The sequence below is a fragment of the Convolutriloba macropyga genome, chromosome 7 (assembly GCF_964194025.1).
Source record: "Convolutriloba macropyga chromosome 7, txConMacr16.3, whole genome shotgun sequence".
Classification (NCBI taxonomy): domain Eukaryota; kingdom Metazoa; phylum Xenacoelomorpha; order Acoela; family Convolutidae; genus Convolutriloba; species Convolutriloba macropyga.
The window spans coordinates 3,064,508-3,085,535 of record NC_134474.1 but is presented as its reverse complement, the minus strand read 5'-3'; the positions used below and the strand labels follow the sequence as shown (position 1 = coordinate 3,085,535).

The 21,028-nt window shown below is 38.4% G+C and overlaps 1 protein-coding gene across 1 annotated transcript in view; it reads left to right on the top strand.

The window, feature by feature from the left end:
• LOC142342552 (uncharacterized) overlaps positions 1-21,028 on the top strand; it is a 39,871-nt gene that overhangs the window by 10,212 nt on the left and 8,631 nt on the right. The window contains exons 6-12 of the mRNA XM_075393922.1: positions 495-893; positions 1,298-2,277; positions 2,700-2,925; positions 9,845-10,774; positions 13,634-14,107; positions 16,895-17,115; positions 17,814-17,961. Coding sequence (XP_075250037.1) covers positions 495-893; positions 1,298-2,277; positions 2,700-2,925; positions 9,845-10,774; positions 13,634-14,107; positions 16,895-17,115; positions 17,814-17,961 — 3,378 coding nt within the window. The remainder of the gene's footprint in view (positions 1-494; positions 894-1,297; positions 2,278-2,699; positions 2,926-9,844; positions 10,775-13,633; positions 14,108-16,894; positions 17,116-17,813; positions 17,962-21,028) is intronic.

Here is a 21,028-nt window from a genome sequence, read left to right as displayed (position 1 = left end):
TGTTTCGTGTATTCGTCTGACGCTCTTTTTCATTTTACGTTTGTTCGCACAGAGAAGCTTAAAAAGTGTTTTGATTTAATTCTTCCTCGTTTATCGCCATTTGATCATGTGACGTAACTACTGTTTTTCTCTAGCTGGCGATTTGGTTCTTTTCCGTGATTATTATCGTACATGACTTGCCTCATGCAAGAAAATGGCTTTTGCGGTTTGAAACTGAAGCACTTTCATTAAATTAATTTAGGGTCAAAGAAACGCATTTGTGTAATAGAGGTTTCTAATAAATGGCTTCTGTGGATTAAAACGGAACAAACAATGTGATTTTTATCTCAAAAAAATTTTTCATAGTCTTGTAAGCGGCTTCGAAAACGTCGTCAAATCAGTTATCTATCTATTTCTATCTAAATTCTTTGGCACAAAATTCTAATTTTGCATGATTTTCAGCAGTCTCTCGGCTATGTTTGTAGATGATAATGAGTTTGTTTTTTCATATGCAGAACCGAAAAGGCATAGCTCACAAGAACCAGCCAATGCTCGGCAATCTGCACCATCAAGTGATCAAAACTCAGATTCGGATTATTCTGGGCACAACCGACCGTCAGTACTTATAAATGACAATAAAAGAGATAACATTGAGGGTACCTCGAAACGCGATCAGAGAAGAGATGGTTCTGATTTCGACGCCAAAAGTCGCCAGCAGCAACTTGGCCTGACCATTGACGAGGATCCGGCATCTTCTCTGTTGGTATCTTCTAGCTTCCTGTTACCGGCTCTGAGTCCCCCAGCTGTGCTAATTAATCAACAGCCTTCGGTTGGTATTCGAGCTGGCGTTGAAAGGAGCATTAATGTTGAACGCAGACGTGGGATTACAGCTTTCGACGCAACTTCAAATTTGGGTCAGTTTTAGTCTTTTGTCTTGTACTTAATTTTTAAGCATTTCAAATGTTTAGCGTTATGCAGTTACGCTAAATATTTTGCTCGAAAAATTGTACTGGACAGCTTAATTTCTGTGTAGTCCACTTGCAAAGTAAATAGTCTTTTGTGATTCAAATAGAACTTGAATAAATAAATAGTCAAAAACTGTTCAGTAATTTGCGTTAAATAGCAACTTAAACAGAATGGCAACAAAAATCGACAAACAATTGGACTGGGTATAACTGAGAATGATTACGACTTTCCTTTTGACAGTCGAATACTAACAATCGGAGACATTTTTTAAAGTTTCTGTACTTTGTTGTCCACTAGTTTAGCCACTATTACATTATTGAACAGTTTTGAAGATTCGTGTTCTGCCTTTCAGATGACGTCTCCTTCTCAGAAATGATGCCAGGAACTGATCAACTCCCCTCTAGTCCAGTGAATAATACATTCCAACCAGATTCCCTGAATTTTGGAGATATTATCACCATCAGACCTCCATCTCCACCAGTTCCACCAATAGTTGAAAGTGCTACTCGGAACCGTGAGGAGTTGAGTACTGTGCCTGTATCGAGTTCTATGCACCATGGAACGGTACAGGAAAGATCCGGTACTCCTGTTGCCATTAAAAATTCAGTTCCAGGACTTCTAAGCGACAACTCTCGCAAAGTTTCGCAGCCACAGAATACCTGCAATTTGAATGTTGATACTCTTTTGTTTCTGAATCGTTGTGCAACCGTTATTCAAGCGACATGGAGAGGATATTCGAGTAGGAAAAGACATATAACCGACATCCGATCAGTTAGAAGCATGGCCAAGCTGGGATGTCAAGTTGAAGCTTTAGCTGAAGAAGTTGAACGAAATCGAACATTTCAATCTGTGGTTTTGCAAATTCTCGCTCAGCTTGTTTCTCAGCAACAACATCGTCAATTGATGACCGGATTCGATTCATACAATTCTACACAACAGAGTGTGAACGAGTATACTTTGAGAAATACCGGCGAAACATGGGTACAAAATGATATGGTACCCCAGAACCTGAATTCTCAGCCACCGTTGAAAGATACTTTGACAGAGTTACGAAACGAGTTCTCTCGGATGTCTGCTCAGTTTGCTTCGGACAGTCAAGCTGTTGAGTCCTCGCATTTGATCTCAGAAGCTGCGGATCCGAATAACGATACCTCGACCAGCTCTCTTAGGGTTGTGTCTTTGACGGAAGAAGACATGATCAGCCAGTGGGGCGTTGACGATGGTTGCCATGACAACGGGGGAACTGGAACTGACTGTGACGAAGATTTGAATGAAGATGAAGAGCGGGAGGGGGACAATGCGAATGATAGTACCTTCACTGAATCAGAGCAGGTTAGAAAACTTTTATCCTAAAACGGACTAAGAAATTAAAATGGACTAAGAAATAAAAATGGACTAAGAAATAAAAACCGACTAAAAAATAAAAAACAGACAATGCTAAATCCATAAAGGTTTCGTTGGAAGGTAAAAATTGAGGTAGGCCAATCCCAGATTTTATTGGGTCTTTGTTGCGCTATTTACTTAGTGAATGCATTAGCATAATTCATGAACTTTTTTGTTGGGAGGTCATCATCTAAATTTAATTTTTTATGATTCCGTGATTATTTCAGTTCTCAATATCCAAAGTTAGTGAAGATATGAATTCATATTTTGTTCTCAAAAATCTTGCGAATAGCTTGGTCGGTTACCGTAATTGGAATAAGATATAATTGTCAATAAATCCATAAAATTTACTATTTTTGTTTATATTGAAGGTGGACCTTCTTTCCTCGTCTGCGTTGATGTCCCCTACAGCCGTCAGTGCCCCAACAGGTGTACGAGTGAAGATCAGAGATGGAAATGGTCTCCTTGTATCTTGGAAGCATCCAGATAATCACACGAATCCGACAACACCCGGCGGCAACTACAAAGTGAACAGTTTGGGTCACCCGATCGTGTCTGTTCTCAGTTACAAGATTGTGGTGGATGGTATACCTAGGGGTTAGGATTTTCAAATATCACCGCCTCTCTTGCTTTTCGCAGGTTTTTTTTGTTACTGTATGCTTTTAAAAATGTTTGGAACTGCCAGTTGTTCGAGAGCAATTTGTCTGACGTCAGACAGTTGTCTAATTGCCGCTGTCAGACTCTCAACGGCCTTTATTTCGGCGCTCTTTTTTGTATTTCAAAGTATTTGAATTTTATTGGTGCGCTGTCTTGCGACTCGAATCGGAGTATTGGAGAAGTGTCTTTTTAGATCACTTTTTCCACTTTTTTTATTGAAGTGAATTTTGACCGAGGAAGTGAACCGCGTAAAAAATTTTGGAGAGGTTTAGGCGCTGAACAAAATTGAAGAGTGGAGCGAAAAGAGATCGGTTTTTTTTGTTAACATCGCTATTTTGACAGAGCGAGAAATTGAGGTGTAAAAATTTTTTGGCAAACGTGCGGTTCTATAACACGTTTTCTGAAATTTTTTGGTTCATAGGTTTGATGATGACAATATTATTTAATTTTTAGGGATGCTTTGATAGTGGTATGAAGGTTTCTGATAACTAATATGAGTTGAATGCTAAATTGCAGGTTTTTCTTTTTTTCTGCCTACTTGAGGCAAATTTTAGCCATTTTTGGCCGATTTCTTTTGTTTTACTGCTTTGAGTAGGATTTGAAAGACGCCTATTACTTACGAAGTTTTTAATATACCAAAGGGAGTACAGTTACATATTATAAGTTTTTTTGTTGAGAAACATCAAACTATTTATTATATTTCTTTTAAAACTAATAAAGGGCTGTGTACACCATCCGGCAACGATGAATGTAGGTCGGAAAATAGGCGATGATGAGTAGCACTTAGCCGGATGCTGCACTCCAAGCTGTTCCCCTGCAGACAGTGTAAAGACGGCCCAGTCACAAAAATAACTATCAATTGGAGAGGAAAGCACCTATATATACATATATAGCACACATAGGGAACTGGTATGGAAGGATTAAAATAGAAATGGAATATCAAGGAATAAGCAAAGAATAAAGTTAAGCAGCCAAACACTCAGTGCAGCCTTCCCTCCTCCAAGACGGCGCTAATCGAAGTCTCACTGAGAGCACGAGGCTTGAGGGCGCTACATCCCCTCAAGCAGAGAACACAGCTCTTCAGAAATGCGAAGCCGATTTTCGTTCGGATGTAGCTTAGTGTCGGCGTACGGCTTTCCGCGTTTTTCGCTGATCTTGATTGCGAGTTGTTTCATAACGCGCGATGCTGATGGCCCAGCACCGCCCGAGCAAGCAAAAACCAGTGCGCTGGAGCTGCTGTGTTCGGTTTCGCGGATTCGCTCTTCGTTTTTATTTCGCTTGATGCTCTCGTGATATTTGTATGCATCTTTTATGGTCTTAGGGCAGCTCTTCGCATGAGGGTTGAAAATTTAGCGAAGGAAATGCGATTAAAGCGGGAGCCCCACAGACCGTTTGCCCTGATGTCTAGTCGAGCGTCATCATCAGTTGTGGTGGAACTACTCGAGAAAATTTCTAGGACTGAAGTTTTTGCTCTATTTGGAAATCGTGGCAAACGTCATCCATCAGGTTTGAAACATGTCTCTGATTTCGTTGTGTCGTAGGTGCCTATACCCGCCTTTGGCGCAGTGTAGGGCATGAGTGACGCTAAATTCTTTCCCGCATGGGCATATGACTGGCGTGTTCTTCGCTTCCCAGGTGTAGCGAAGTACTATTCCATCACGGAATTCAGTCTTCGTGAGGTCGAAACCATGTTTTTGACTACGGAAGCGCGTTAAGCCAGCTGGATGCTCTTTTCTCCGAGGCCAGCTGGATGGTATACTTCATTTCTGGTAGATTGTTTTCGATTCTGGATTTTTTTTCGAGATGAGTTCAGGTTGCATGTCTGCTTTCTGTCTGAGACTGATCTTGGTTTGTTCTAATTCACTTTGTTGAATTTCGAATGAATCATTTTTGAATGACGCCAATGGACTCGAGGGTTCAATTGATTGCTCAAGATTTTTATGAAGGTCTTGTGGGAGGGCGACGTTAAGCCCACCCAATCTGAGAGAGAGAAGAATGTTCGTTCCTCTTGGATTATTTCTTTGCCGACGATGTTCGGTACGACTCGGCCAAGCTGCTCCTCCATCTTGTCCAAAACACCGTCCATGGAAGGTGTAGTAAGCGAGAGGAAGCTCAACTTCTGTTGAACCCCTTCGTCAAACATGCATAGGCATTCTGGGGAGAGGTGAGAGCAAATTGACCAAGTCTGTCCAGACGTTTTGTGTATTTAATTTCTGCATCTTTCAGGAAATTTTTACTGGCCTCAGAGCTTCCGATAACTAATCCCAGGACTCAAGCGCCCTGCGTGATTTCCACATTTGTGCCTGCAAACACAGTTGACGCCTGGCGCTCACCTCCTGGCTTAATTATCAACTGACACTTCGGAGGATTGACAAGATATCCATACTTGGGACCAAGCTGAGTGAGCTTGTCGAAGAGTGCCCTGATATCTTTCAACTTACCGACGACGGTACCATCATCAGCATACCGTTTTTGTGTCAAGGAGTCATTGTGAAGTCTTGTTATTAGGTGTAGGATTGCGATTCCATACATTGCCATCGCAAGGGGATCGCCTTGTGTCGTACCTTCCTGAGACAGAATGGTCGACTTACCGATGTAGAGATGACGGGTGGCTATAGGAATTCTGTAAGGCATTGTGCAAAGATGGGCATAGGGCTTTCACGTTCTCTAATGCTGTTCATCGATTGAGCACGTTCAATGCATTTTTGGTATCAATTAGTAGAATTGCTTCGTTTTCGGGATCATCAAAACTGTGGCGAAGTGAATATATGGCATGTTCTATGCCGCATTTCTGGCCCAGGCCCAGCTGCATGTTTCCACAGGGATTTTAGATCTTGCCTGATGCAGTCGACGATTGTGCGTCCGTTGATGTGACGCATTACTTCACCAATTCCAATAGGTCTCACACCTGGACATTTATCTAGAGCCACTAGTCGACAACCATTGTATGCAATCAAATCATCCGGTGGTATTATGGACGTGGCCAGCCTCTTATCAAACTTAGCAACAAGCTTGAACAATTTCGTGGAGGTTTGCCCGAAAGCATTTCGTGAAGGCCCGGCACTGCCATGAGTCTTCATTGCATGCTTTTGGACGAGCCTGGCAGTGAGTTTGTTCAAAACAGCGGTTTGGTATGGAAGCGTTTGTGGATGTTCTCTCTGAATGCAGTTGGGCTCCAAGTGTTGCCCTTCAGGATGTTTGTCGTGTAAAATCTCGGACCGGTCTATGAGATCGGTAGGTGCGAGCACGCCGCCTTTTTGCTCATCCGAAAGAACGCGAATAGCATTACTGATCTTACCACGAGACATGAAATCGTTGAACATCTAGAGGTCAGAGTGCTGCTTTTTGTTCCTTGAATTCATTCTCATTTGGGTTGCCTTCGCTTCACAGAACAGTTTTGAGAAGTTGCAGCTGTGCCATGCACGCAGTCTACGCTTCATAGTCTTTTTGTTCGATCCATCATCCGTGTTCTTTGTCCCACTGAGGGTTAGGTGCGGAATTATCATACAGAGGGTCAGAGATATATCGGATCTATCCGTGTTTACGGCAATCGGGGAGAGGACACTGTGAAGGGCTTCAACGAACTGTTCCCCTGTCTTGTTCTTACTGAGCGTGAAGAAGGAGGGCTTCCATGTGACGACCTTGCGGTATATTTTGCGCACTGTTACCGCGTGATGAGGCTAGAAGTTGTCCCAAAAATTATCCGACGGTGAGGCGACGGAACGTTCGGGGGCGTGCGATATTGTAGGATTTTTGAGTGCAGTGTCGGGAACGGTTAAAGCATTGTGCGGTGCCGGCGTTGCGATAGGTTTTTCGGTAGCTGCGGTGACCTCAGAGCAGCTTTTGCAGCTGAAGTTTTCGGTCCAATCTTTCGCTGCGGCTAGACCACTGCACTTTACGTGAAAATATTTATAACACGTATGAGACCAGACGCCTCCCCTACGTAGGGGACCCTTGCATAGTGGACAACGGGTTTGATCAATCATCAGGCTACGGGCTACGAGCGGGGAAGGCTGCACTGAGGGCGACTAGATTAGTTTAATTGCAGGAGCGTAATAACAGCAACGATATTTAATGTATTGAATGTTTTTAAACAGAATAATAGTGAAAACATGGTGTCCCTGAAAGGAGAAGTGCACGGTTTCTTACAGAACAGGTTAGCTTCAAGAACATTTCTAAATCAGGGTGAAACAATAAACAATTTCAAGGCACAAGAATCAATATAGTTATACAAAGCGTAGTTAAGGGCACTGATTTTTCTTATATGAGGCTATTACAGCTGGTGGGAACAATCAAATTATTTGGGCTAAATTTAACAATAATGCTGAATGAAGAATTTCCAATGCTCTATGAAAGTTTCAATGCTACTACGGTGATCATTGAAGCCAGCAATTACTACAACAGTGTTCAGCTTCTGATTTGGGTATTGATTGATAACATCACAGAGATCTAGCAGTTTAGCACCTCGATAGGAGTGAACACAACCCTGTACCTGACCCTCGTCTATACATTTGGTTCGAGAAGTACCCAAGACCAAGTCCGAGCAGCTGGAGGGAAGAGGGTTGGCATCAAAACGTCCCATTCACGGAGCCTGCTAACATTCAAAACACAAGAAATTGTTCTAAAAATGAAATCAGTTAGAATAGTAGGACCTGATGTGATGAAGGAAGATGGTTGGCATCAAAACATCGCATTCACGGAGCGTGCTAACATTCAAAATCAGAAATTGATCTAAAAATGAAGTCAGTTAGAATGATACGACCTGATGTGATGAGTCGGGGTGGAAGATTAGTTCACTCGCCTACGGCTGGGGTGGCGAGGCTTGAAAAGGTGTAGGTTTGATTCAGCCCAGCGCGCATACGTATTTGAAATTACAGCGGAGGTAAATTTGTTCGGGAGCTGTTTAATAAAAGTAATAAGTAATAATTGAAAGTAAAATTAATTGTTCGGGGGCTATTTGAGAGTAATATCTTATACAGATTCTTAGACAAAATATACCATCTCAGCCTTTAATTGAGAAATTTCTCTTTTGGTCTATTTTTTTTACCGTTCGTAATTTTGAGACAGCAGATCTTCGAAGCTATCGTTGCTATTTTCTGGCAATCTGCCAGCTATCTTTTGTATTTTTCGCTGAATTGTTTTTTCCAATAACTGGTTTAGCTTTTTCTCCGGCGAATTGGGTTAAGGTGGAATTAAATTGCTGCCTAGCTTTTTATACTAAGTAGGTGAGTGTCTTTTATATACTGAGTGTCTGGTTCACAGAAGCTGCTGGGATGGAAGAACTTCGTGTTGCTGTGAACGGCAACTCCTATTGTTTGAACTCCCCTTTTTCACGCGAGTTTTTTTGACTCGCTAATCTTAACTCATATTCATGGTTTTTAACATCTATTGTTTTCTCCTCTGTTTGTTTTTTATTTGGCAACCCAAGATTTCTGAGCTGCTAGTTCTTAACTCCAAAAATGTCTTATTTAAATGCTCTTATTTGTGGTCTATAATCTCAGCTATGTGGTCTATAAACTTAGACAATATTTTTGATCTGAAGTTTCCAAATTCAAAACAATGTTTTGAAGTCTTCGATGCGACTTGTTTTCAAAATTTAATATTGCGAATTCTTGTTGTTTTGGTTTTTCTGTTACATAGTCTCACTGTATGCCAGTGTTTGTAAATTTTTTTTGTTGTTCTGTCACTTGTTCATTAAAAATAGTTCTCAATTGCTCCTCTCTTAGTGTGAATTGAATTCACTTAATGTTTCCAGTTGATTAAATATTGTTATTGTTTTTGACACCATTTTTTCGAAAATAGTAATTTTGATTGATGCTACTTTTGTTGCGTCGTCCCCCTTTGTTTTTATTAAGGTTGATATGTGCTTTCTATCTATGGATAGTGCGGTTGGTGTTGAAGAATTCATGTTTTAATATGTTTTAGTGACTTTGATATCACTTGATTTTCAGTGACATCGTGAAAACATGTTTTTGCCAAATGTTTTTTTACCTCGTCTCAGTGGCGTTTGCGGTCTTAACTCACAAAAGTTTTTAATAGCCGCACAGCGATAGCTGGGGCTATTATTGGCCTTCTCTTATTTTTTTTGTTTCGTCGTCGCGATTTTTGTTACGACCATATGACGCCACAACCACTTCAAATCTGCCTTTTGTTCATTCGTTCGTGCAATTTCAATTGGATTGCGTGCGTGACGTCGTTTTTCGCTCTTAGTTGAGCGAGTTTTTTTTTCCTCATTCGCGTGATTAAATTTTTGGTCACACTCGCGATTGTTGTTACGACCATATGACGCCACAACCAATTCAAATCTGCTTTTTGTTCATTCGTCCATGCAACTTCAACTGACTTGCGTGCGTGACGTCATTTTTCGCTCTTAGTGGAGCGAGTTTTCTTGTTCATTCGCGTGATTAAAATTTTGGTCACACTTGACTTACCTCACTCTAAAAAATTACTTTTATTGACTTTTATTTACTTTAATTCAAAGAGATAAGGTCAAATTGGTGTGTCACTCTAAATGAAGGTTATTAGAGAGCAGCTAATAGAGGCAGCAAAAACATACAGATTTTTAATCAAAATATAAGATATCAGCCTTCAATGAAAAGACGATTTTTTTTGGTCTGTCTTTTTTACTGTTTTTTTAGACTGCAGATCTACGAAGCTATTGCGGGTATTTTCTTGGAATCTGCCAGCTATGTTTCGACGTTGTTGGACATAATAAATGCGATTGCCGTACGGCAGCTATTTTCTGGCAATTTGCCGGCTATGTTTGAAAACTGCAGGTAGTGGTGACGCTTTAAGACTATTTATTTTTCCTGATAGCAATTTTGACATTTTGTATCATCTCTCTATTTGGTGTTTTCAGGTGTAGTATCGGCTAACAAGACAAATGCAATAATCCAGGGACTAGATGTTAGAAACCAGCAGTATTCTGTGACCGTTAGAGCTGTCACCGCATTGGGCGAATCAGCAGATTCTTACCCCGTGGTGAAGGCAGGTTTTGCTTCGCCTCATGAAGAAATTCCGATAGCTGGGAATCCGAGTTCTGTCAAACATACATTGCTGCAATATAGAGTAGTCAATTCAGTGGACGAAAAATCAGAACCTATCGATGGTAGGAGATCTGAAGAATTGAAAAGAAGCGATAGCATTGTTGTACCTGAAAGTGTGAATGAAGTAAAACTTGAGAAATGCGACGTGTATCAAAAGAAATCTGACGATAACTTTTCGAAAAGCGAGGCTTTATTGGAGCATTCCACTCAACAGGCAGCTGACATAGTTGATTCTGCTCCTTGTATCAATGGAATCACAAAAGAGCAATGTGGATTAGAAAACAATCTTTATGATGCGCGTGTATGTGATATAAATGCAACAGACGATGCGTTTGAACAGAGATCTGAAAAGATGGGTACCACTGCAACTTCAAAATCTAGTCAAACAGTGAATCAATTAGGTTCAGAAACCATCGAAAAACCGTGTTCAAACGGTTGTGATATTTTAAAACCACTCAAATTTGCCTCATTGCTTCGAGATATTCAAGTGGTAGAAGGCGATGAAACGTCTTTAACTGTCAATCTCTCTGATGAAGTTGGTTTAGAAATGGTCAAATCAGTATCTTGGTTCATGAACGATCGAATTGTTGACCCTTCATCGGATCGGGTTGAACAGATTCGAAGCGATACCGGTAGAAGTTTCGAATTGCTTGTGAAATGTAGCGATATGATGGATAATGGTAGTGTCTCGTGTATGGTAGAAGCAATCGATGGACAAAAAATTTCTACGATTTGTCAGCTAGGTAAATTATGATTTCAGTTTCTTCTGGGTTAATTTTTTGTTTTTATGATCTCGACAATTTGTATATACTTATATATTCACAGTGAAAAACTCGTTTATGTAGACTTCCATAGACTGTATTGAACATGCTAACCTTGACTTGATAGAAGTTTTTTTTCAAAAATTAATAGCGAACTTTTTGAGTTCTCCTCCATTTTTGTCTAGTTTTGAATAGCAACGCGTTGCTATGGAATGAAAGCTGGTGAGAGTTATATAACGATTAGCATTATTTGTTTGAGTTTTGCTGTTAGAAGTTATTAGTTTTGACGACTTTGCCAATGTCTTTTTCAAAAAAGTAAGTTTATTCTCAAGTTTTAGCATGGGTACCTTTTTGATACTTTTCCAAATCATGTCATTACAAAACAAAGCTATGAGTGATTAATTGCTCTCAAACGAAGTTTGTAGCAATTATATTAGTCCTGTCGGTCTTTTATGCAATTTTTCGCTTGACCGATTTTTTGTCTGACGCTTTTGACATTTTGTCCTCAAAAACGGGATGAACAGGTAGCGCCCAGTGGGCATTAAGTGATCTTAGAGCGTCTCAGCTCTGTTTCAGCTCAAACTGTTTTGGCGACTTATACTTATGGTGTGAAGGGCTGTTCTTAGAGGTTGAAAACACCCCACTGTTGTCCCCACCCAATACGCAGTTGACCACCCCCTTCCCATCAACCCCCCGTTGCACATGCCCCCGTGGCTACTGGCGAGCAACCAATCGCTAAAAACACGCAATTTTATACTAATTTTCACATTTTTTTCAAGATTTTTGAAAATTATCATTTTTTGAATGCTTTCAGCCCTAGGTGTCAAGGAACCTCTTCTAGGGCTTTATAATAGGTTAATGCATAGTTTCTAGTGTTAGTGGAACATTTTCTAGTGTCTAGTGTTAGTTGCATAGTTTCTAGTGTTAGTGTTTCAACATTTTAACATCACGAATTTTTGGCATCTTTTTGACCAAACGTGTTATTTTTTCATTTTTTTTATTATTCACGTGTTTCCAGACGCAGGGGCCAGAAAACTTCCTTAAGGGTTTGATAATAAATTACTGAACAAAAATTTGCCATGCAATTGCTTTCAATTGTCTAATGGGAAAAATTTTAGTAGTTCTGATAAAACCTGCATTTTTTTTTTTTCAATTTGAAAATTTTTGTCAGTTATTAGCTTTCTCCAGCCTCAAGAGCCGAGGAACCTTGTAATTTTTTTTCAATTTTTTTTGACATTTATTGTCATTATTCAGGCTTTTCAGCCTAACAGAAAATCTCCGTTAGGATTGAATAATAAGTTACTGGAATATGTTTCTCGGCCATGGATTAGTTTTCAACTTTCATCACAAATTTTAGCAGTTTTTATGCAACTTGCAATTTTTTTCAAGTTTTTTGATTTTTTTTATTTTTTTAGGTTCGTCTAGCCTCAAGAGCCAAATAATCTCATCTAGGGTTTGATTATAGGTTAATGCATAGCTTCTAGATGTAATGGAATGTTTTTCATGATTTTAATATCAGCAATTTTCAAAGGTATTTTCAAGTTTTTTGAATCTTTTTGACATGTTGGTCATTTTTTCTGGCACCAGGGTCCTAGGAACCTCCTCTAAGGCAAGATGATAAGCTGTTGCATTGTTCCTAGAGTTAATGGGATGGCTATCATTGTTTTAATGACTCCAGCTTTAGCAATTTTTTGAAAAAAATTTAATTTTCTTTTCCAAATTTTTGGAAATTTATTATCATGTTCCAATTTTATGGATCTTTGTGAACCAGTGAAACTATTTAGAGCTTGAAATAGGGATACTGTATAGTCTCTTGAAACAATGAAATGGTTTTGAAGATTTTAATATCTTGAATTTTAGCCAGGTATTGTTAAAATTTGCGATTATTTTCAAAATTTTTGCATATATTTGTTTTTTTCTGAGTTAAATGATTATTACGGGCCAACGAAGCTTTTCAAGTCTTGCAGATCGGTTACTTAACATAACTCCAGAGACAAAATGTAGTTTAGAATATTTTCACTGCGAAATCGGGAAGCTTTTCTTTTAAATTTTGCAATATTTTCCAAATTTTTAAAATATCAGTTTTTTTATTTGATTTATTTACTAACAAGACTAGAAAACTAAAAGTTGCAGAGTAGTATCAAGCTAAAGCTAGCCTCACTAAACCGTGGCTAGCTACTGACGAAGCCAACCGCTCGCCGGTCATTTCAGAGCAATTGGGCCGACGTTAGTTGTTTATGTTTAAGTTTTGAATTCTGATAACCAGTGGTTCTGATAACAATGACAACCCTTATTTTAGAAAAAAGTTATTGAGTAACTTCTGATTTTCTAGCTGTTTTTATACCTTGTCTTGGTGTTATCAAATTCATTTATTGTTCATTGTTTTGAATTATTGAGGATTTCGTTAATTAATAAATGAGCTTTGGCAAACGTTTTTCAAAAAATAGAAAGTTATGAACTTTGAATTTTGCCCTCTTGTCGCGACATTTTTGTTGACTTTCTATTTGTGATCAAAATATTGATCTTTTGTCAGTTCTAACCGCAATTTTTTTATTGATTGGTTTTATTATCGCATGGAGGTGTGCGCTTTCTAGTGCTGTACGGTAGTACTGATGCAAAATTTAAGTTAAGTGGTTTTGACAACACTAGATTTTAATAAGAGTTTTCAATATTCTTTTTGCGAACTTTTATTTCTGTTTCTGTAGATTTTAGTTTGCTAATTAAAGATAATTGCTTAAGGATTGTTAAAACACTCTGATTATTCGTGTAAGTGGAAGGTCCCAACTAGCTGTGAAAAACACAGATACGTAAGCATCCTTATTGTTAGTGACTGCTTTTCAGTTGTGAAGTCAAAACTTTCACCATTGTCTGGAGAACAACAGGAACCCACAACCCCGACGACAGGAAGTAATAATACCAAGAATCGTCTATCAACAGCTCCAAACTATTCTGAGGCTCTTGTTAGCTCAGCTCTGAGTTCCTACAGGTCGTTTCTTGAAAGAAACAAGGATAAACATGCTAATGCTGAACAATTGAATCACACACAGAAACCAATCGAGGATCAGCCACAGATTGAAGTTCCAACTGAGACTCCTCTCAAGCGTCCAAACAGTACCAAAAGTGGCCAAATTTTAGGAGTTTTTCATGGTCTAATTTTCTCAGAAAGTAGTGTAAATGGAGTCAAAGATGAACTCTGCCAGACAGGTGGGGTTGCTGAGTCAGTTAACAGAAGTTGTATCAAAGCAAATAGATTTGTGCCTCCGCCGGCGAGAAGAAGCAAGTCGCCATCACTGAGAACCACGATGTCTGCACGAGGTTTTAACTCATGTCATATTTCATTGATTATTATGTGATTGTTTTTAATTGCTCTCGACGAAGTGTGAAGCAATTATTCTGAACGTGTTCATCTTTTATTATAGCTGCGAAGCTGTAAGCTGAGCGAAGCTATATTGCGGTGCTCTTGGTTTTTTTTGTTTCGTCGTCTGACGCTCTTTTTTCGTTGTACATTTGTTCACACAGCAAAGCTGAAAAAGTCAAATTTTCTGAATGACTTCTTCCTCTCACTAACGGCATTTGCGCGCGTGACGTCATATCTCACTCGCTTTAGCAAAAGGTTTTAGGTTATTTGCGTGATTAGATTTTGATCATACGTGACTTACCTCACTCAATAAAATGACTTTTGCAATTTAAAACTTAAGTTTAATTTGAATTTGTTTAAGGTCAAAGGAACTCATATGTGCAGTAAAGGTCCCTAATAAGAGGCATCTGTGGAATGAATTTTAAGAAGCGTTATTAATTTATCGCTGAATGTTTTTTACCTAGTTTTTTGAGCGGCGTCGATTTTTTTTCAATTTAGATCTGTATCTGTTTCTATCTCTATTATATGGCACGCAGGTCTAGTCTTTCGCAGCTATTCCGGCAGTCTGGCGGCTATGTTGATGTTTTTAATTGCTCTCAAATAAAGGTTTAGGCAAGTATTGCTTGTGTTTTTGCAGCATTTTACGAAAGTTTTTGACTTCTCAAATGACTTTCACATCCTTTTTTTTTTATTTTCGTCCGATCTAAACTGTTCTGATTCACTATTCTTTGTGCCCAGATCACTTTGTTTTTTTTTGGTTTCAATTTGGTGGCCAATAAGCTCCCCTCATTGAAGTAATTGCAATCACTGAATCAGCAAGCGACTATCAAACTTTTTTCACTCCTGGATGAGCAGGTGACAGTATAATTAGGCCTCGCCATTTCGTCGGACCTTAGTTGGTTTGTTTTTTTGATAGCTGCGAAGCTGTAAGCTGAGCGAAGCTATATTGCGGTGCTCTTTGTTTTTTTTGTTTCGTCGTCTGACGTTCTTTTTTCGTTTTACATTGGTTCACACTGCAAAGCTGAAAAAGTCAAATTTTCTGAATTACTTCTTCCTCTCACTAACGGCATTTGCGCGTGTGACGTCATTTCTCAATCGTTTTAGCAAAAGTTTTTAGGTTATTTGCGTGATTAGATTTTGATCATACGTGACTTACCTCACTCAATAAAATGACTTTTGCACTTTAAAACTTAAGTTTAATTTGAATTTGTTTAAGGTCAGAGGAACTCATATGTGCAGTAAAGGTCCCTAATAAGAGGCTTCTGTGGAATAAATTTTAACAAGCGTTATTAATTTATCGCTGAATGTTTTTTACCTAGTTTTTTGAGCGGCGTCGATTTTTTTTCAATTTAGATCTGTATATGTTTCTATCTCTATTATATGGCACGCAGGTCTAGTCTTTCGCAGCTATTCCGGCAATCTGCCGGCTATGTTGATGTTTTTAATTGCTCTCAAACAAAGGTTTAGGCAAGTATTGCTTGTGTTTTTGCAGCTTTTTACGAACGTTTTTGACTTCTCAAATGACTTTCACATCCTTCCTTTTTTTATTTTGTCCGATCTAAACTGTTCTGATTCACTATTCTTTGTGCCCAGATCACTTTGTTTTTTTTTTGTTTTAATTTGGTAGCCAATAAGCTCCTCTCATTGAAGTAATTGCAATCACTGAATCAGCAAGCGACTATCAAACTTTTTTCACTCCTGGATGAGCAGGTGACAGTATAATTAGGCCTCGCCATTTCGTCGGACCTTAGTCGGTTTGTTTTTATAGCTGCGAAGCTGTAAGCTGAGCGAAGCTATATTACGGTGCTCTTGGTTTTTTTTGTTTCGTCGTCTGACGCTCTTTTTTCGTTTTACATTTGTTCACACTGCAAAGCTGAAAAAGTCAAATTTTCTGAATGACTTCTTCCTCTCACTAACGGCATTTGCGCGTGTGACGTCTTTTCCCACTCGTTTTAGCAAAAGTTTTTGGGTTATTTGCGTGATTTGATTTTGATCATACGTGACTTACCTCACTCAATAAAATGATTTTTGCACTTTAAAACTTAAGTTTAGTTTGAATTTGTTTAAGGTCAAAGGAACTCATTTGTGCAGTAATGGTCCCTAATAAGAGGCTTCTTCGGCATGAATTTTAACAAGCTTTATTAATTTATCGCTGAATGTTTTTTACCTAGTTTTTTGAACGGCGTCGATTTTTTTTTTCAATTTAGATCTGTATCTGTTTCTATCTCTATTATATGGCACGCAGGTCTATTCTTCCGCAGCTATTCCGGCAATCTGCCGGCTATGTTCTTTTTTTCGAACTATTTGATCGACCGTTTTTGCGTTTTTGTTCTAGTTTATTCTTTCGCTCTCTAGTGACTTTTTCACTTTTGACTGCTTGATCTCTGCGTGATATGAATTGCCCCCCCCCCCCCCCCCGCTGCTTTTAATTCCCCTGCCATTCGTTCGAGAGCTAATTTTCCAATGTCAGTGGGCTTCTGAAGTTATTAAAATTCTTTTTGCCCCCTGCACGCAAAAATTGTTATAACCCTCCAGTTGCAGAGCTAATTATCTGGCTATGTAACACGTGCGATTGAGTGTTGCGAATTCTTAGGCACCCGCTAAGCTAGGGGCATAAAAGGTCTATAAATAAATAAAAATTGTTTCGAGAATCGGATTCGGGCAATAAGATCACATCAAAAACAGCGCTCGATCTGTGCCTGCTTGGTCAATCCTGATTTGGCAATTAAGATTTTCTGTTTCAGGATCGAATTCATCAACTACATGTATTCAGACCAATCCTCATATTGACTCCGAAGTTCCTTCTCAACCTGCAGTTGACTCTCTCAGCTCAATAAAAACAGACCGAATGTCATCTCGACTTAGATCCACAATTGCAGATGAAGTGACTAAGTCTATATCTATCTCTGCGTCACCAGCTAACACCTTGCATAGTAACAGTTCTTCTAACGGAGAGCTGGAAACGGTAAGTTGCCATTGTGTTTAAGATTCGGTATGTTGCCATTCTGTTCCATTGCCCCCCCCCCCCCCCTCTCACTCCCTCTCCTGTCGTTCACTAGAAATTGTCCATTTATAATTGATATTCTACATCTTTGTAAATTGTACTGTCTTGTCCGAACTCTTATGAGGCTACAGAAACCATTTTTAGCACAAAAACAGGCATAATATTTGGTTCACACAATGTAATGGAAAAATTTTCTTCACGGGTTAGACCTCTGCCATTCTTGGGCAAATTTAATTCTGGCGAGTTTCTTTCAAATTACGAATGATTTATTTCGCCTTGGTAACTGAGTTTGCATTTATTAGTGTGTTTTTATAATATACTATATCTGATCATTTCTGAAATGAAACTCGGGTATTTCTCAGAATTGTTTCGATACATTTTTGTTCCCCAGTTCAAATCACGTAAACTGATATAATTAATTAACCCATTTAGCTATTAACCATGTAGCTATTAACCCATTTTGAGAAAAAAAAACTATTTTTCAGCGATTGATACCCTGCGAAAATCCATTGCTTAAGTAATTCATGATTTAATGTATACTTCTGATTTGCGACTTATTCTAGAGTACTTCATACTGTTTTTCCTAAAAGTGGCGAATCTGGCAGTTTTAAAGGATAAAATGAAATTCTTCTTCATATCTTTTTGTTTATTTGTTTTAGCTAAATCTGTCGACAACTGACAATATAGAAAGACCAGACCGCGCAGCTGAAAGGTCAGAGCAAAGATTTCAGACTACAGAGAAATACGCAAAATCAGAACCAATGATGTCAGAGAAAAGTACAATCAGGTCGCCGATCTCAAGACATGGTATGCATCTTAGAAGCGAAGCTGTAAGCTGAGCGTAGCGATAATGCGATAAGCTTGGTTTTGACGACTCGAAGAGGAGTATTGGTTTTCAATCGGTCTTTTTTTGCTTAATAGCCGCACAACAATAGCTGGGGCTATTATTGGCCTTCTCTTGGTTTTTTTTTACAATTCAGAGAATTTGAATTGTATTGGGCGCTGTCTTTTTTTAAGATCTGTTCACACATTTTCATGATTCTTTAAGTCAAATTGGAGTAGTGACTTTGGAAATTTTGTCACTCTGATTTTTAAGTAGAGTGAGAAAACTGTGTGTGAACAAAAATTCGCTTTCTCGGTAGTGGTTTTCTGTTCACATGCAGCATCTTGAAATTGTTTTTCTGTTTTTTTTTATTTTTTTAAATCTGATTTATTGGAAATCGATTTCCCTAATTCACTGAAAGTCCTTTCTTGGTCTATTTTTCTTTGTTGAGTCAATGAAACTTCTTTGAATTGTACGTCAGCACTTGTCCTGCTATGTTTTTTTTATTGCGTCGTCAAGATTTTTGTTACAACCATATGACGTCACAACCACTTCAAATCTGCGTTTTGGTCATTCGTTCATGCAATTTCAACTGAAGTGCGCGTGTGACGTCATTTTCACTCTTAGTGGAGCGAAATTTTTTGTTCATGCGGCGTTTTTTGGTCATACGTGACGTAGCTGACTCTCAAAAATGTCTTTCACTTTGAAATTGACTTTTCTCAACTCTAATTGAAGGTTATTTGAGAACAGCTAATAGAGGCAGCAATAACTTATACAGATTCTCAATCAAATTTTAACATCTCATCCTTTAATGAAAAGAGTAATTTTTTTGGTCTGTCTTTTCGTACTGTCTTTTTGTCTTCAGATCTACAAATCTGTTGCGGTTTCTTTTCTGACAATCTGCCAACTATGTTTTTAACAGGAAGTAGTGTTATTCATATGGCTTTTTGACCTAAAAGCGAAAGTGAGAAAAGCTGCCATGAACAGATTTTTGCTCTGTGAGAGAAATTTTTTGATCTTGCGTTGCGCTCACTGAATGACCAAGTGTTTTTAACAGAATGTGGCATATAGATAACCATTTTAAGCCTTTTTTGTTCAATTCGGTCATTTTTAGCTGTAATCTGAGCGGAGCTATAATTTGGTGCTCTTTGTTTTTTTGTTTCTTGGTCTGATGCTCTTTTTCATTTAACATTTTTTCACTCAGCAAAGCTGAAGAAATCAAATTTTCTGTATGACTTCTTACTCTCACTAACGGCATTTTTGCGCGTGTGACGTCTTTTCCCACTCGTTTTAGCAAAAGTTTTTAGGTTATTTGCGCGATTAGATTTTAATCATACGTGACGTTTCTCTCAATAAAAATGACTTTAGCACTTTAAAACTTAGGTTTAATTTGAATTAGTTAAGGTCAAAGGAACTGATGTGTAATAAATGTCCTCATTGGAAACGCTTTGCGCAATGACGTCACAACTGCTTCAAATCTGCATTTTCTTTATTCGTTCATGCAATTTTAACTGAAATGCGTGCGTGACATCATTTTTTACTCTTAGTGGAGCGAAATTGTTTGTTCATTCGCGTGATTGCGTTTTTGGTTACAGGTGACGTACCCCACTCTCAAGATTGTCTTCCTTACTTTGACATTGACTTTTTTTCTTTAATTCAAAGAGATGAGGTCAATTTAATGTGCGTCACTCTAAATGGAGGTTATTTGATATGCTCTGTTTCATTTAACATTTGTTCACACAGCAAAGCTGAAGAATTCAAATTTTCGGTATAACTTCTTCCTCTCACTAACGGCCTTTGCGCCTGTGACGTCATTTCTCACTCTCTTTAAACAATGCGTGATTAGATTTTGATCATACGTCACTTTCCTCGCTCAATAAAATGACTTTAGCACTTTAAAATTTAGGTTTAATTTGCATTAGTTAAGGTCGAAGGAACTGATTTGTAAAAAATGTCTTTCTTGGAAAGGCTTTGCGCATTCAATTTTAACAACCTCCATTGATTTATCATGGATTGTTTTTTATTTTGCGTTTTGCATGGCGTCAATTTTATTTAAATTTAGATCTGTTTCTATATTATACGGCACGCAAGTTTATTCTTTCGCAGCTATTCCGGCAACCTGCCGTTTATGTTTTTAAATTTTGTTTTTGATAGAAATCATTTTTTGTCGATGCTGGTTGAAAAGTAACCCTATAAAATTGATACCACAGTGTTTTTGAGAACCTAAAATGCGTAAAATGACCACAGATTTCAGGTTTTGAGTTAATGTTCGACTTTTTTAATGAATTTCTTCTTTTTTTGAGTCTTTAAATAGGATCTGGCTTCAAAACTTACTTCACGTGGCAAATTTCTTTTGATGTCTCATGCATTGAAAGCCTCATTCTAACGTGGTAAATGTCTATTTATATAGCCGCACAGTAATAGCTGGCGCTATTGTTGGCCTTCTCTTGGTTTTTGTATTTCGTCAAGATTTTTGTGACGATCATACGACGTCATAACCTCTTCTAATTTGCTTTTTGTTCATTGTTTCTTATATTCTCAACTGAGGTGTGTGCCTGAAGTCATTTTTCACTCTTAATGGAGCGAAATTGTTTGTTCTTTCTGCGTTTTTCGGTCATACGTGACGTAGCTCACTCTCAAAAATCTCTTTCAGTTTGAAATTGACTTTTAACTTTAAATCAAAGAGATGAGGTCAGGTGAATCTGTGCAACTATAATTGAAGGTTAGAAGGTCTATCGTTTTCTACTGTCTTCTTGATTTTAGATCTAAAAATTTGTTGGGGCTTTTTTCTGACAATCTGCCAACTATCTTTTTAACAGGAAGTAGTGTTGTTCATACGGCATTTTGACCTAAAAGCGAAAGTGAGAAAAGTTGCCATGAACAGTTTTGCTCAGCATAAGAAGTTTTTTCATCTTGCTTTGCGCTTACTGAATGACCGAGTGTTTTTAACAGAATAGAGCATATAGATAACCATTTTAAGCCTTTTTTGTTCGGCTCGCTCATTTTTAGCTGCTAAGCTGTAAGCTTTTAATTCGTTGTCAAGATTTTTGT